We start from the raw sequence: 18,060 nt of genomic DNA, 5'->3' as shown, positions 1-18,060 counted from the left end.
TGGAACGTAATGAGAATTAAGCAAAGGGAAAATAAAGATAGGAAAGGGCAAACTGAACAGCCATGAACTCACCTGCAACTTCTCACGTCACAAACTCTAAATCCTTTAAGAAGACACCTCCAGTCCCTGAAGAGATGTTCCTTTTACATGTGTTGCCCTTCTCTGTCAGACACCATGTTGCTCACAAGGCCCAAGGTGATCAGGAAAGATGGGAACATAGATTCTTTCTTACCTTCACCAGCATTTGCAGGGGATCTGGACCTGCTCTGAATACAAAGGGAAAACTGCTTGTTATGTCATTACGGTTCAGAGTTACTTATTGATTCTTAGAGCGGTGTGCTGAGGTGCTCGGTCATGTTTGACTCTTTCGTGACCCCATAGCCTGTACCCTGCCTGGCTCCTCTGTCCATGGAATTTTCCAGGTAAGATTACTAGAGTGGATTTCCATTTCCTACTCTAGAGGATGTTCCTGACCCAGAGATCGACCCCCGTGTCTCCTGTGTTTTCTACATTGGCAGGTGGATACTTTACCAGTAGCGCCACTTGAGAAGCCCTCTTAGAACAGGCAGAACCTCAGATAGCCTTCAACCATTCCCTTGTAACCATCCCCCTTCTGTACATTATCCTTAACAGGTGAGCTCCAGTATCTTTTGTTAGTGTTTGTTACATTATGAAATATTTGCTGACTGGGGGCACATGTTACGTGCTTGGGACAGAAAGAGTTGCCATTTGCAATTCTCGTCCTCAAAGAGCTTAGAGTACAAGTTATGACCTATAGGATCTACCTAGTCTATCTAATGTCTTAAATCTGTCTTGTTATTCTGCTAGAAATATTAAAAGTGAGCTTCAATATATACTGAACTGGAGCTATATCTCCTTATGTTTAGAGAGGTCCATTGTTGTTGTTGTTCAGTCATGTTGGACTCTTTCCAACCCCATGGACTGCAGCATGCCAGGTTCCCTGTCCTTCACTACTCCTGGAGTTTGCTCAGACTCATGTCCATTGAGTTGGTGATGCCATCCAACCATCTCATCCTCTGTTGTCCCCTTCTCCTCCTGCTTCCAATCTTTCCCAGCATCAGGGTTTTTCCCAGTGAGTCAGCTCTTCGCATCAGGTGGCCAAAGTATTGGAGCTTCAACTTCAGCATCAGTCCTTCCAAACAATATTCAGGGTTGATTTCCTTTAGAGAGGTCCATGATACATTGTTAAGTGCGAAGAGCAAGGGGCAGATCAGATGTAGGTAGGATTCTATTCCTATAAGAATATATATCCCTCTGCTAAATATACATGTTTGTGTGCTAGCGTATATTTGTATAAACAAGAAGGGGGTAGATATACATCAGACTCTTAACATAGGTAATATTAACCGTTGGTTGGGTTGGATTGCTAGGGGGAGACTATGGGAGAGGACTAGATTATTTTTCCTTTCAACATCCTTGCTATTAATACAATAAGTGTGTATTGCATTTTTAATTTAAGAGGTATACAAATTCTAAAACAAAACTGTCTAGACCTGAAATTTTGGTTTTTGTTTTGATCAGCACATCATGCAGAGAATTCAGAGACTTCAAGCTGACTGGGTCTTGGAAGTAGACACCTTCTTGAGTCAGACGCCCTACGGGTACCGGTCTTTCTCGAATATCATCAGCACCCTCAACCCCACTGCTAAACGACACTTGGTCCTCGCCTGTCACTATGACTCCAAGTATTTTCCTCACTGGGACCACAGAGTGTTTGTGGGAGCCACTGATTCAGCTGTGCCATGTGCAATGATGCTGGAACTTGCTCGGGCCTTAGACAAGCAGCTCTTTTCCTTGAAGGTATCTGTTTCCCTCCTGCAGACTCCTGGGATAATAAAATATTTAGCAGCAACTCAGAGTGAATTCTAGTTCATGGGGCGCTAAGAAAGCCATTTAGAGATGTAGACTTTCTGTGTATTTTGTGCTAATTTATTGCAAAATGAAATGAATTTGAGATATTAATTGGAAGATTGTTGTTGTTTAGTTGCTTGGTTGTGTCCAACTCTTTTGGTGACCCCATGGACTGTAGCCTGCCAGACTCTCCTGTCCATGGAATTTCCCAGGCAAGAATACTGGCGTGGATTGCAATTTCCTTCTTCAGGGGATCTTCCCAACCCAGGGATTGAACCTATGTCTCCTCCCTGGACAGGTGGGTTCTTTACCACTGAGCCACAGGGACGCCCAGTCGGAAGATTACATTATTTATAATATCCACCATGGGCAATGAACCTTACTTAGTACATGAGAGTGTATTTGTTAATTGGCACCTGATTTCTTAGTTATGAATACACATCAAATTAAAAACAACTTTTTTTTTGCAAAAAATGAAGAAGGTGTAAGGTTGATTCAAGCATATGTAGGAAATATGTTTATTTCTTCTTGTTTGTATAGCCGTGAACATTACAGCCTTCTATTCTGAGAGATGGTGGCCTTGAGTTGGGGGAGGGAGTTTCAGCAAAGTGGTTCTGAAGTAGAGAATGGGTAATTCAGACATATCAAGATGAAAAGCATGAAGAAGAAATGCATTATTGTTTTATCTGTGAATCTCGGCTCAATTTTCTGTAGCATAGAAAGCTTTTGTTACATTTTCAGTTCAGAATACTTCTGGGACTCTCAGATAATGTTATTTCAGTCTCTGTGTTCTTATGTGTATATTGGAAAAAAGTGCTATGCCAGATGAAGACATTTTGTTCAGATATCACTCATAACCGAGTAAACACAGCAAAGCAAAACCAGAAAACTTTGTTCACAGACAACAAATACCTTTTTCCTCTCTCAAAGTTTTATGAAGGAGCCAGCTTAAGTTGGGGTAAAGAAGTAAAAAAGTTATCTTGTAATGGAAGTAATAGAGATATTTGGTTCTATTTTTGCTGGATATGCTGAACTGAAGAAAGCAAGAATTGTTTATAATCACTCAGTATCCTTTTCACTGTTTTTGTCCATTTGTTTTGTTTTCTGAACCTTCTATATTGTCTTTGTTCCATGTGCTGCCCTGCTTTTAACTAGCATCCTTTGCTAGCAAGTGACTGAGAGAGTTCAGAAGCTGATATAAAAGGTTAATTTTTCATATTTGCATTTCTAGTGTAAGGACATGAAATTAGGTAAAATATGGTTTAAAGACACAGTCTATGCGGTGGGTGTGTTTTCTCTTGGTGAGATCCTTTACCTTTTTCCATGTAATTCACTCCGCTTCTGATAACCAGAAGTAGAAAGAGCTGAATGAGTTTTGAGTAAGGCTCTCCATTAGCAAAATGTACATACATTCTTTTAATTATCCTTTCTTTTTTAAACAACAAAAAAATTTTAATCTGATCTCCAAGTCCTCATTTTAAGTTTTTTTATATAGTACTGTAAAATTTTGGGAATATTTAAATTTTGATGTGGACCTACAGATTGGAAATGGCCGTCATAGTAGAAAAGTCTTCCCCATTGTCTTCCAAAAGGCATCCGGTCTTTCCAGATGATCATTCTATTTTAATAGTTTAAGTTCATGTAGGGATTCTTATATTCCCTGTGATAAGTATCTTTTCTATTAGAGGTAAACAGTGATGTAGGCAATGAAAAATAAAAACTGGTTTTGAGGGCAGTCTCTGAGAGTATCAGATTTATTCTTCAGTTGTACTTTAGATTTGTATTAAGGAGATATTTTATATTCTTCAGCTGCCATGAGTTGTGTAAGGGGTGATAAAATGTGACCTTGGAGAAGCCTGGATAGGAAACTAACTGGATGATGGTTCCAGTTCTTTGCAGTCTTCCCCTTCTAGTAATAAGATTGCAATTGTACTTTCACCTCTCTTGTCTTGTAACTTTGCTGTGCCCTTCCGCTTTAGCAGGTGGTAATTCCTCGTTCCTTGACTCTGGACTTGGTTACTTGACTTGCCTTGGCCAATGGGATGCTAGTAGATAACAAACAGAGGCTGGATATGTGTTTGTGCAATTGGGCCCGCTCTGCTGTGCCTTGTTGTGCCTTGGCCATCACTGTGAGAAGAGCATGACTTGGCTAGCTTGCCAGTCCTAGGAGGAGACTAAGAGGCTTGTGGAACAGAGCCAAGCTTGATGACTGCAGGGTGAAACAGAGCTACTCCAGCCTAGACCAGTTGTCCCCAGTTAACCTGCAGATCCCAGAGAACTCATGATTGTTGTTTTAAGCCACTGAAGTTGGGGTGGTTTTTACACCTTATCTTTATGGCATTGGCTGACACAGCCTAGGATGGGGAAAGACTGCAGGTAATGTACTGACTCTATTAACACTGGTAAGTAGGCATTTGTCATATTGCCAGAAAGAAGGACTAGAAGACCTTCACAAACCTGGCCATGCATTTTTTTCTAGCTCTGAGATACTAGACTGAGTTATTAGAGATTAAAGGCCAAAGTTATTTTTCCACCAACCCTAAAAAGAAGTAAAAAGAGCAAGTTGCCTCACAGGACTCAGGGTCATTGTCCAAAAAAGACAGACAGTTTATGGCTATCTAAATGAGATGGTGCAAAGAGAAGAGAATGAGAGCAAGCCATTGTGCTAAACCATGGAGTTACCAAACTGCTGACATTTCTGAGGCACCTGAACCTTCAAATTTGCAGAATATGTAAACATTGGGCATGAACAGAGTGTTTCTGGTCCCAAGCAATCTTATTCTGCCCTGGTATTCTATGATTATGCTCTTTGATTTGGAGTTAGAACTTTGGAACCAGTCAAGGCTCTTTGACTGTCTCCACTAATGTTTGTACTATATACCTTTTGCCAGTGAGACAATCTGTTTCACTACTTCTTGTTGTTGTTCAGTTGCTAACTCATGTCTGACTCTTTGTGACTCCATGGACTGTAGCCCACCTGGTTCCTCTGTCCGTGGGATTTCCCAGGCAAGAATACTGGAGTGGGTTGCCTTGTCCTTCTCCAGGAGATCTTCCTAGACCAGGGATCGAACCTGTGTCTCCTAGTTCTTATTAAACCCTGAGTGCATATATCTTTCACAGACAGACGCATCCTGTCTTTAGTACTATCAGGAGTTTTGAGAGACTCAAAATATAATAAGCTGTCTTTTTCTTGGGGTATAATTAAGGGGTAATATTATGACAGTTGAAATGATTACCATACAAAGATAACTTAGTTTTCAGTTGATAATGATATTTTTTTCTCCTTCTTATGAAATTGCCCCAAAGCAATCAAGAAAAATTCCATCTTTGAAGAATTTAGGAAACATCTGTTCATGGAAACCACCATATGAAGACAGAAGGTGAATGGAGAAAAGACAAATGACATATCAGAGTAGAGAGATGTCACATTGCCCAGAGGGGAAGAAGTCTAAGAAGACAGTGGTCCCCTGATGAAGTCCTGACTGGCTCAGGGATAGGAGGGGACAGTAAGGAAGGCAGAAATGAGGTAGGGGATGGAGGAGGAGAGTGTTTGTAAGTCTGTATAGGGAGCACTTAGGTGTATAAGAGGGCTTCCCAGACGGCACTAGTGGTAAAGAACCTGCCTGCCAATGCAAGAGCCACAGGAGACGCGGGTTCGATCCCTGCACCAGGAAGCTCCCCTGGAGGAGGGCATGGCGACCCACTCTGGTATTCTTGCCTGGAGAATCCCATGGACAGAGGAGCCTGGTGGGCTACAGTCAATAGGGTCACAAAGAGTTGGACATGACTGAAGCGACTTAACACACACAAATGTATAAGATTTCCACCCCGTACCTGGCAGATAGGTGACTCTTTCACCTGTATCCTTGTAGGAGATGATGGGATATTTTTCTGGAGAAATTGAGCCAGGGAGGTTCTAGATGTGAGGACACCAGACCTACAGGAGGGCAGTAATGAGGTACCTCATGGGAATCAGTGAGATGAAGTGAAAGACTATGCAGTAAGCACTGAGCTTCCCCAGCTTTTCCCTACTTTCAGCCTGAGAAAGCCCGCAGCCAGCTCACACCCATCCAACAGGAAACTGGAGGATCCTTCTCTGGAGAGTGCAAACCACCCATAGAGAAGGCCTACAGACAGTGACATTTGGGGATCCTCAGTGAAAACCCTCAGTGGGCATCAGACTGCCTGGCAGTGGAGCCAAGCAATCTGTGTCTCTCGTCAGTGCTATAGTGTCTTATTGCTTAATGCAAAAGCACACAAAGGATGATCAAATATTTGAGGACCGTCTCTGGCATGAAAGAAAGAAAGCAAAACAAATAATGCAAGTTGAAAAATGAACTCAGAGGAAACTGGATACAGCAACAGAAAATAACTTTAAAGAATGCTATTTTCATATCCTTAGAGAGATGAGAGAAGTTTTATCTGTAACAGATTAAAGCAACATCAGAGTCAGTTCCCCAGTACTGCATAGGGTTGGAGAGAGTGAATGGTTGTGTATTTTTCTTCATCCAGGTTCAGGTGCCTGAATGCAGGCGCACAACAGGCAGATAGTTGAACTTAATGTTATGTTTTTGCCACATGAGTTTGACCAAGGTGAAGAGAGGCACAGGAATTGAACATGTATGCAGGGATTAATTAGAATGATTGACTTCAGAATTTAAGATGAATATTAGTCCTTCTGGTACCCTAAGCCCCACAGTCCTTCAGCCCCATTGGAATCTCTAATCTAGTGATATGTTCGCCTTTTCACAGTCTTTCCTTTATCTCTATGAGGTCCTTGCTTCACTCTATGCATGCATGCTAAGATGCCTCAAAGTGACTTAGCATGCACTCACCCATACATAGAGTGAAGGGGGCACAGTTTAGAGGTAAAGACTGTGAAAAGGTGAATGTATCAATAGGTTAGAACAAAATAGATTAGAGATTCCAATGGGGTTGAAGGATTGTGGGGGTTAGGGTACCAGAAGGACTAATCTGAAAGGTGAGAGCCGCTGTCAAGACAGTGGAAAGTATAACATCCATCAGAATCCTACTCACCCTTCTAAGTTCCGCTTAAATACTTTCTCTTTCCTGAAGTCCTCCTTGACATTCCAAGGATTCCACCTCTCAATCTGCCTGGGTCCTAGAGGACTTTTCTGCTACATTGTTGACCCTTGATACATTTTGCCATGGCCACGTATTTATCTTTCCCTAACCCAAGTAAAGTGTAGGTTCCTCTGAGGGAGAGGCTGTAATTACCATTCTTTGTCTCTCTGTCGCATTCCAAGGGCAGACTCTCGAACGCAATACAGCACTGCAGACGTAACTAAGGTGAGAAGCAAGAAAGACTGGTACTGTTTCAGGTTCAGTTCCCTGGGAGGTGTGTTCTGATGTGGAGGTTAGCATTTCGGTCACTTAGTAGAGAGTGGCCTTACCATCACACCTGTGGCAGGGAGGGGAAAGAAATGGGAGTAGGCAGAGGGAGAAGCTGGGCTGCCATGCAGGTTCAGCAACAGCCTCAGCCAAACCTTGGAGAGCTCTGGAGGTAGCATGGCCCTTTAGAGGGCCTGCTTAGGCCAGTCATTGCACGTAGGAACCTCCATGGCTGAGCCAACCCTTAAGGGGACCAACAACCGAAGGCCTTCTGCTGACTCCTCTGCTGGCAACAGGGACAACACATCCTTCTGAAAGGGACCGGGGTGCTGTGTCACAGTGTCCACCATTGCAGTTCCAGAGTTCTCTAAAGTGTAAGAAAAAACAATGTAAGACGTCTATTTTCAGAAGGAGTGGTAATGGTGAGATCTATAAGGGTGAAGACTATAGGATCTCTGATGATTTTCAGAGAGGAAATGGTGCAAAATAAATTCTGACATATTTTCACTTGTTCTGGCTTCTTCCTTTGCTTCATGGCACATCTTTTTGTCCAGTTAATAGGAAAGCATGCTATTTTTTAAATTCTGAGAATATTTTCTCTCTTTTGTTAAAATTTAGAATATCTCAGACTCAAGGCCAGATCTTTCACTCCAGCTAATTTTCTTTGATGGAGAAGAGGCTTTTCATCTCTGGTCTCCTCAGGATTCTCTGTATGGGTCTCGCCACTTAGCTTCCAAGATGGCGTCAACACCACATCCACCTGGAGCGAGGGACACCAACCAACTGCATGGCATGGTGAGTCCAGGTACTTTTCATGATGCTGGAACTGCAGACTCTGCTTCAAAGGAAGCCAAAGCTATAGCCAATTAAAGACCTAAAAATGCCATGGCATTCTTGGAGCAGAGTGTTTATAATAGAGCATTATTTGGCAGGCATTGGGTTTTTGAGGAATCCCAGAGCTAAAAAGAATAATTCTGGGTTAGAAGTTATGTTTGACTGAGCTTAATTAAAATGATGTAAAAAATCAGAATAAGGAAGCATCAGATTCAGTTTGGTCCCATGGGAGCACATTCCCCCAGTAAGTTTAGAGGTGAAGAGAGCAAGTCCCATCTCTGAGGCCTCTGTCAAGCCAGAGGAGATGTCTTGGGAAATGGGGTATGAGTGGAACATAGTATAGGGATGGGAGTGAAGAATTTCCTTGGTGGCTTCAAAACATTATAGTGACTTCCAGTGTGTATAGGAAAATTTGATGTAGCGTTTTTGACATGAGGGTAGTGACATTTCAGTGCTTCCTTAAAATTTTGGTCTTATGACCAAGTAGTGGGTGCAACTTATGGCCCCCTCTTCATCCCTCATTCTGGCCCCACAACCCATCCTTGTCCCTTATTCCACCTTTGAATTTCCTTCCTATTCTGACTCTCTTCTCATATTTGACATTCACTAACACCAGCACGGAACCCATGAGACTTCGATCTTCCTGTGGCTCCACCCATCCCTGACTCTCATCCTGTCTGTGAACTGGTAACCTGTTTCTAACACCCTCCATTCATCCATGTCCTTTGTCCTATCACTGACCTTCACCCTGTGAGTCCAGATGGCCACATGCAGTGTCCTGTCTGACTCCAGCACATCTCATGCTGGCTTTCTCTCTATCCCGTTGCCCATTGGCAGCTCACAAGGGGTCATGCGTACATGCTCACTCGCTCAGTCATGTCTGACTCTTTGTGAGCCCAGGGACTGAGGCCCACCAGGCTCCTCTGTCCATGGGATTTTCCAGGCAAGAATACTGGAGTGGTTTGCCATTTCTTTCTCTGGGGGATCTACCCGCAGAGATCAAACCTGGATTTCCTGCATTGTGGGTAAATTCTTTACCGCTGAGCCATCTGGGAAGCCCCATAAGGTATCAGGAGAACATAATTGACACCTTATTTAATCACTTTTGCTCAAGTGGTTAAAAGAGTTCTAAGGAGGAGAAGAGGCCTGGTTGATCAGCAGGAGGAACAAAGTTATTTGTGTATGAGTCCAAATATATGAATTCATAGTGAGGCAATGGCACCCCACTCCAGTACTCTTGCCTGGAAAATCCCATGGACGGAGGAGCCTGGTAGGCTGCAGTCCATGGGATCGCTAAGAGTTGGCCATGACTGAGCGACTTCTTTCGCTTTTCACTTTCATGCATTGGAGAAGGAAATGGCAACCCACTCCAGTGTTCTTGCCTGGAGAATCCCAGGGACAGGGGAGCCTAGTGGGCTGCTGTCTATGGGGTCGCACAGAGTCGGACACGACTGAAGCGACTTAGCAGCAGCAGCAGCAGCAGTGATAGTTAAGACCATTTTTTCCCCAGAACAAATTCCTAGGAGCTTATGCAACCTGGTGAATATACTCCTATTTCAAACAAGCCTATTTTTTCCCGGTGAATATATTTAATCATCATTCATGAGTTAATAGATACTGTGTCTTAGAGTCATAGACTCTGAAAATATCTATTATATATCAGGATCAATGCTGGGTATTACTCATACCTTACCTCACTTACATAAATCAGGCATTCTTAATCTGGGGAGTAGTCTCCAGGGAGTCCTCAAGCCTGCTAATGTTTTATGGCTCAAAGAAGAATCACTTGGCTTATTACAGAGGCTTTTAGCCAGAAAGGACCTTTATTTATTTATTTATTTTTAATATGAATTTATTTATTTTAATTGGAGGTTAATTACTTTACAATATTGTGGTGGTTTTGCCATACATCAACATGAATCTGCCACAGGTATACACGTGTTCCCCATCCTGAACCCCCCTTCCTCCTCCCTCCCCATACCATCCCTCTGGGTCATCCCAGTACACCAGCCCCAAGCATCCAGTATCATGCATCGAACCTGGACTGGCAGTTCGTTTCATATGTGATATTATACATGTTTCAATGTCATTTTCCCAAATCATCCCACCCTCTCCCTCTCCCACAGAGTCCAAAAGACTGTTCTATACATCTGTGTCTTTTTTGCTGTCTCACATTCAGGGTTATCGTTACCACCTTTCTAAATTCCATATATATGCATTAGTATACTGTATTGATGTTTTTCTTTCTGGCTTACTTCACTCTGTATAATAGCCTCCATTTTCATCCACTTCATTAGAACTGATTCAAATGTATTATTTTTAATGGCTGAGTAATACTCCATTGTGTATATGTACCATAGCTTTCTTATCCATTCATCTGCTGATGGACGTCTAGGTTGCTTCCATGTCCTGGCTATTATAAACAGTGCTGTGATGAACACTGGGGTACATGTGTCTCTTTCAATTCTGGTTTTCTCAGTGGGATTGCTGGGTCATAAGGCAGTTCTATTTCCAGTTTTTTAAGGAATCTCCACACTGTTTTCCATAGTGGCTGTACTAGTTTGCATTCCCACCAACAGTGTAAGAGGGTTCCCTTTTCTCCACACCCTCTCCAGCATTTATTGCTTGTAGACTTCTGGATTGCAGCCGTTCTGACTGGCATGAAATGGTACCTCATTGTGGTTTTGATTTGCATTTCTCTGATAATGAGTGATGTTGAGCATCTTTTCATGTGTTTGTTAGCCATCTGTATGTCTTCTTTGGAGAAATGTCTGTTTAGTTCTTTGGCCCATTTTTTGATTGGGTCATTTATTTTTCTGGAATTGAGCTGCATAAGTTGCTTGTATATTTTTGCGATTAGTTGTTTGTCAGTTGCTTCATTTGCTATTATTTTCTCCCATTCTGAAGGCTGTCTTTTCACCTTGCTTATAGTTTCCTTTGTTGTGCAGAAGCTTTTAAGTTTAATTAGGTCTCATTTGTTTATTTTTGCTTTTATTTCCAGAATTCTGGGAGGTGGGTCATAGAGGATCCTGCTGTGATTTATGTCGGAGAGTGTTTTGCCTATGTTCTCCTCTAGGAGTTTTATAGTTTCTGGTCTTATGTTTAGATCTTTAATCCATTTTGAGTTTATCAGCAAGCTAGAGCTTCTCGTTTGACAGAAAAGGAAATGGATATTCAGAGACTTAGCTTATAGAACTCCTAGTCAAGGAAACTCTCTTATGTGCTGCTTTAAGGAATAAATAGTTCCTATACAAGTGTTCTCTTTGGCAGTTGTATTATTACATGCTAAGGATAAATTGACTGATTAGAATGGAGTAGAAGACGAGACAGGCTTTTAAACCCATCTGAAAATAAAGCAAATGTATCCTTTTTTTCTACGAAATATTTATCCAAGTGTCCTCCTTCTAATTTAGCCTTAGTGATATTGTTCTGGAGTTACAGACATGAAGAATCTACATTTCGCTATTTCTCCACATTGTATAAGCAAGATTTAAAAATCTCCCTCAGATGATTCATTTATAATGTTATTAAACCTTCTGTTGATTTATATAGCTCCTCATTTCATTCTCAGTTATTAAAATGCAGTTAGTCTTGACTGATTTTTTTTCTATTGATGATTATGAAATGTGTTTTGGCAACAGTGATTATATAATATTTTTGCTCCCTTAGGATTTATTGGTCTTACTGGATTTAATTGGAGCTCCATACCCAACATTTCCCAACTTTTTCCCAAACACTGCCAGATGGTTTGGTAGACTTGAAGCAATTGGTAAGCAATGCTGTTATTATGGTGGCTCAGATGGTAAAGAATCTGCCTGCAATGTGGGAGACTTGGGTTCCATCTCTGGGGGTCAGGAAGAACCCCTGGAGAAGGGAATGACAACTGACTCCAGTATTCTTGCCTGGAGAATTCCATGGACAGAGGAGCCTGGTGGGCTACAGTCCATGGGGTTCTAAAGTGTTGGACACGACTAAAAGACTAACACTTTCACTTTTTCGCTCTTAGAGAATCAAACCTGGTTTCTTCTCACTGATAAACACTGCATTCTAAAATTCAGAACTGGTGACTTAAGGGTGTGATCAGAGTACACAAGCCAGAGTACTGGCTTTTTTCTTGCTTTATTGATTAGTTTATTATTCCTATTCATCTGTTTTTATTTTCCTGCATGAAACTGCATTTTGAAATGGAAACATAAAATACTACATTTCATATATTCATATCCTTAGAAATTGCTTCGAGATATTTTCTCAGAGTCCTGTTTGAAACATATGGAATGCATTTTTAGGGAAAACTCAGCAAAGCACATTGGATAATGATCAATGTTACGTCCTTGTAATGATACCCAAAGATATCCTTTAATGTTTCTTTTTTTCTTCTGTTCTCTTTGTCATCTTCTATTTGCTGCCTTATGTAGTTGTGATATCCTTTTAAATTTAGTACCATCGTTGTCTGTTTTCTAAAGTAACAAGTAAAGGGGATGCAAGAGAAAGCCAAAATCCTTCAAGAGTCACTTAAGAGAAGGTTTAGTGGCAACTAAATGAGGGTAGATTAGACCAGATGAGGTTAGGCCAGGTTAGCCAAGGAAACAAAGTTATCTGTGTATGGCTCAGGGGAGAGGCTGGGGGCTTGGAGGAGAATAACTTCTTTCTCTTGTATCTCTACTCCATATATCCTCCCTCTCCACACACACACACACACACACACACACACGAACAAAACAAACGATAAAAGATTGGCCTTAGGGAGGGATGAACATGAGCTAGATGTTTATTATAGAATTCAGGCCAGGAGCCCTGCTTTTGTGGCAAAAACATCAGACTAAGAATTCTTTTCTAGCTACACAGGCTTCTTGCAGTGGGGTGGGATAGTACTTCCTTCTCAGCAGTGGGGAAAATGCTGCCGTCTCAACTGACACTTTTGCCACAGTGTGCCTATATCCAGATCTAGAATATTGTGAAAGAAATGTTTACCTGAGCCTCAGATGCTTTTCTTTGACAAATTTCAATTTCTAATTTGAAAGACTTGCTATTCTGGTATTAATATAAGCTTTTTGGGACACTTCCTTACAGCATGTTTTCCTTACTCTGAGTAGCCTCAAGAAATGGGTTTGGCCTTCTGTCATGCGTTTGGTTCCCTTATCTCATTTCTTCCACCAGAATGAATTTATATCAGTAACTTACATGTTAATATAATTTTAACCCATTGTGTAACCCACTGAGTGGTATTTATATTCAAATCGTATCTCTAATTGTATAAGGAAAAGTTGTATATGAGATAAAGAATTATAATTATCAATAAACAGATGGGAATATTGTGGTAGTAAGGGCTTTTTTTATGTTCCTAAAATCCTATTACATATGAATGCTTACCCTTTGGTCTAATTTTACCCTTTAAATTTAGCAGTGAATATAACCAATCTGCAGAGTTTCATTCGGTTGTCTTAAACTCTTTTTGTGATCTCTTTTCATCTTATAACATAGACTCACGTTATACGTAACTCATGTAACACACGAGTTCTATGTTACACTATGACAGGAGTGATGGAATGTAGGTCAATGGTTCTCAAATTTTAGTGTGCATTAGAATCACCTGGGAGGCTTGTTACACCACAGATTGCTGGACCGCACCTCCAGAATCTCTAATTCAGTCGCTCAGAGGTGCGACCAGATAATCTGCATTGCTAACAAGTTCCCAGGTGGTGCTGACGCAACTGATCATAGATCACACTTTGAGAACCACTGATGCAAGTCATAGTAAGTATCCCTTTGGCAGAGAGGTCACTCAGTATAGTACTTCATACCTGTTCTGTCTAAGGATTCCCTTTCAAGCCCAGCATCTCCTCTTGAAACACTCTTTGTGCAGGGTTGAAAATCTGTATCTACTCCTGTGTTTTCTCCTCTGCTTCCCTCTACTTTTCTCATTCTACGTCTCTGCACTGTTCTATTGAGTTTCTGACTCTCAGGAGTCAGAAAGCTAGAGTCAGAGGTGACTCCTCCCTCGGAACTAATCCAAAATGCCCACACCCCAAGTTCAGCTCAGAGGTTTTTTTTTTTTGTCATGGGTGCACCACTCACAGTGTTTTAAAGCCAGGTGCCAAGATTTCAAACTCTTTGCGTTCTGACCATCGATTAGTTAAAAATACATGTTCATCTGCTGTCTAATTATCACCTGCAGAACATGGACTCCATGAATTAGGTTTGCTCAAGGATCACTCTTCGGAGAGGCGGTATTTCCGGAATTATGGGTATGGAGGTGTGATTCAGGATGACCATATTCCGTTTTTAAGAAGAGGTAATGTGTGTGTATGTGTAAATATGTATGCATGCATGCACATGTGTGGTTTTTTCCTATCATATTCGGTGTATTTTATGTGTATTTACAACAATCTAGAAGTGTGAAGAACCATTAAATTTAATAGCTGATTCAGCAATCATCTCATGGGTTTTATTTTTTCATGAAAGTCATTGTAAATCCTTGAAGAAACCTTTTTATTTTTTCCTACATGTAGAATATTTATCAATGCTCGTATGCCTCTGACATCCTGCTTTCCCTTTCACAGACCTAGATTGTATTCTTATACTTTGTGTAACTCTGGTGTTTTCCCGCTAATAAGGAAGCAAAGGGCTTCCTTAGTGGCTCAGATGGTAAAGAATCTGCCTGCAATGCAGGAGACTCGGGTATGATCCCTGGGTTGGGAAGATACCCTGGAGAAGGAAATGGCAACCCACTCCAGTATTCTTGCCTGGAGAACTCCATGGACAGAGGAGCCTGATGAGCTACAGTCCACGGAGTTGCAAAGAGTCAGACTCGACTGAGTGATTAACACGTTCACTTTCGTTTCATCCTTTGCACCAGTGTTGGAAGTCTAAATTAACTCAACAATTCTTACAGTAGCCACCCAATTCATCTCCTTCTTTTGCTCTTGCCTCCTTATTCTTTATGTATGAGCAAGTGTCATCTTTAAAAAATGTCAATCAAATTATGGTACTTCCCTACCTTAAAGCTCTGTTGGCTTGCCATCATGTAGAGTAAGACCCAAAGTCTTCATCATGACCTACAAGGGCTTCCATTTTCTGAGTCCTTTCTTCCTCTCCAGCATCACCTCCTACCTCTCTAATTATTGCTCTGACCCAGTCACATTGCTGTTCCACAAGCAGGTCAAGCACACTCTTCCCGCAGGACCTTTGGGCTTGCTAATACTGCTGCCTGGTCATCCCCAGGTCTTCACACAGCTTAGTTTCTCCTTTGTTGCATCTGTGTAAATGTTAGCTTCTTGAAGAGGACCTCTTTGATTTTATTTTTTTTTTAACTGTACGTCATTTGTGTGTATTTTTGGTCTTCATTGCTGCCTTCAGGCTTTCTCTAGTTGTGGAGGGTGGGAACTGTTCTCTAGTTGCACTGCATGGGTTCCTCAGTGTGGTGGCTTCTTTTGTGGCAGAACACAGGCTCTGGGGCCCATGGGCTTCCGCAGTTGCTGTGCACAGGCTTAGTTGCCCCAGTGCGTGGAGTCTTCCTGTACCAGGGATTGAATCCATATCCCCTGCCTTGGCAGGCAGATTCTTAACCACTGAACCACTAGGGAAGTCCAGGGCCATCCTGATTTTAAATTCCTTTTTCTTGGCCCTTCTCTCTGCCCCTCATTCTCTACTCCCTTGTTTTACTATTCTTTATAAACCTTATCACTTTCAAAAATTATTTTTTGTATTTGTTTATTTGTTTCTTTCTCTAGTAGAATGTAAGTTCCATCTGAACAGGGCTTTGCCTTTTCGCTGATGAACCCTCAATTCCTACAATAGGAGCTGGCACATAATAAGTGCTTTATTATTATTTACTGAATTTATTAATATTTGTTTAATGAATGAATGACTTTGGAGTATCAGGGTAAGATACAGGGACGTACACAGAAGTTATTAGCTGAGTTATTAGCTGTGTTTATATAGTACCCAGCTCCCACTTAGACTTCTCTGAAGAATGATACTTTCTAGCTTACTCATGGAAAATATGTACTTAATTATGAGTCACTTCTTTGTGTTAGGTGTTCCAGTTTTGCATCTGATATCATCTCCTTTCCCTGAAGTCTGGCACACCATGGATGACAATGAAGAAAATTTGGATAGAACAACCATTGACAATCTAAACAAAATTCTACAAGTATTTGTGTCAGAATATCTTCATTTGTAATATTCTGGTTTAGTTTACTGGTAAACTAAATATTCTCGTGATTGCATCTAGTATCATATTCCAAAGTCAAGGAATCCTTTAAAATAATCTGACTCTAGACAATGCTGTGTGGAAACTTCTATCCTATAGATTCTTTCTGTAGGTATCTTTGAATATCCTAGATTTATGTCATGTCCAAATTGCCCGTTAATTTTTATCTAGTGATAAAGGCAAATGTAAGAAAAACTGAAGATACATATCTTTAAAAAAACTCCTTTAGATAAGACACTATGAAGCTAAATCAGATTCATACAGTTAGTATCATGGTCTTCTAAAATAATATTTAATATGATGGTCAAGTGCAATGTATAGCCTTAGTTTTATGATTTTCTTATACTTGTGAATTTATTGCATATAAAACAAAACAGAGATGCAGTTTGAGGACTCAGTCTCCTTGAGAAATCTTTGTATGGTTTATTTTATGGAAATTAAATCAAAATTAAATGCCATGTTGTGAATGTCTTTCTTTATATATAAATGAAAAAATCATATGATTTAAAGTATAGCTCAATTTTATTGTTTTACAAATTTTGCATTTTTATTGTAAAATAATATAGTCAGTACAAAAAACATAGAAAATAGAGAAAGTAAAAAAGCCATAATTTCATTATATTAACCAAATCATCACTCACTCTAATTTTTCCTCACATATTTTCAATGCAGATTTTGTGTGTTTATAATCACTCTATCTTCAATTTTTTGGCTTTCTGTCTGTTAAAGTATATAATTACCAGACATTTATTTGTTGTTTTGGTCTTGGGTTACGATGAAGACAGAGATTGTTGAGTGTGTCCTCCAGAGTCCATAGGAAGGTAACACAGAGAGAGCACAGCAATTATGATCATTTCTGTGTATTGTTGTATAAATTATAGGATACTCACATTTGTTTAATTACTTATAGCTAATTTCTTGTAGGAGATTCATGGAAGCAAAATTGTTTGGGCTGGAAACATGTTGAGAATTCATAGATTTTTCTTTAGCTATAGGAAATAGTTATCTAGAAATACAAACTTGATCACAGTTAAACGATGATATGATTCATCCTGCCATATACTAATAGATGAAGTTAATTGGGGGTTGCTGCTTTTCATGTGTTCTCTGTTCTGTGCAGACATTTAATAAACCTCACTGAGTTAATGTGCTGGGGACTGGATAGGGTGTGAGACAAACTGAGTGGGACATCAATAGCAACCTCAAGTTCAATAGCAAAGACAGTCATTGGAAAAGGAATTTATTTATGAAAACATACTTTCCAGGTCAAAACAGGGGCTAAAATATAATTTATGTATATGACTTTATATAATTTTATACAAGAATAGCCAGAATTATATACAATTATATGTAACTATGTCTGTAATTTCATGTTGGTGAATTTTATTTCATTTTAAACAATTTTTTTACAAGTATTCACTTATTCTTAAATTTTGGCCCTGTCATGCAGCATATGGTATCTTAGTTCCCTGACCAAGGATCTAACCTGTACCCCCTCCATTGAAAGGTGCAGTCTTGACTACTGGACCACTGGGGGAGCCTCTGGTGAATTTTACAGAGCTGGATTTTTACAGACTTTATTTTACACAAATCTGCTTCTAAAATTCCATAAAGGGAAGCCGTGCATTTGTGAGTTAAATAATATTAAGAACCAACACTTATCAAGTACTAACTCTGGGTCAGTGTTATAGGTGCTGCACATGTTTTTACCAACTTAATCCTCACAACAATCCTAAAGGGTATAGGCTACTATTAGCCACATTTTATGGTGCTCAGAGGGCTTCCCAGGT

At 40.4% G+C, this 18,060-nt stretch overlaps 1 protein-coding gene across 1 annotated transcript in view; it reads left to right on the top strand.

Moving 5' to 3' along the window:
• The window catches only part of QPCT (glutaminyl-peptide cyclotransferase), a 29,570-nt gene extending 13,330 nt beyond the window's left edge, over positions 1 to 16,240 (top strand). Inside the window, exons 3-7 of the mRNA XM_068982265.1 lie at positions 1,543 to 1,821; positions 7,843 to 8,019; positions 11,728 to 11,827; positions 14,234 to 14,350; positions 16,095 to 16,240. Coding sequence (XP_068838366.1) covers positions 1,543 to 1,821; positions 7,843 to 8,019; positions 11,728 to 11,827; positions 14,234 to 14,350; positions 16,095 to 16,240 — 819 coding nt within the window. The remainder of the gene's footprint in view (positions 1 to 1,542; positions 1,822 to 7,842; positions 8,020 to 11,727; positions 11,828 to 14,233; positions 14,351 to 16,094) is intronic.
• The last annotated feature ends 1,820 nt before the right edge of the window (positions 16,241 to 18,060 follow it).

The sequence above is a fragment of the Capricornis sumatraensis genome, chromosome 1 (genome assembly GCF_032405125.1).
Source record: "Capricornis sumatraensis isolate serow.1 chromosome 1, serow.2, whole genome shotgun sequence".
Taxonomy (NCBI): domain Eukaryota; kingdom Metazoa; phylum Chordata; class Mammalia; order Artiodactyla; family Bovidae; genus Capricornis; species Capricornis sumatraensis.
This window is presented reverse-complemented; position numbering and strand designations above follow the sequence as displayed.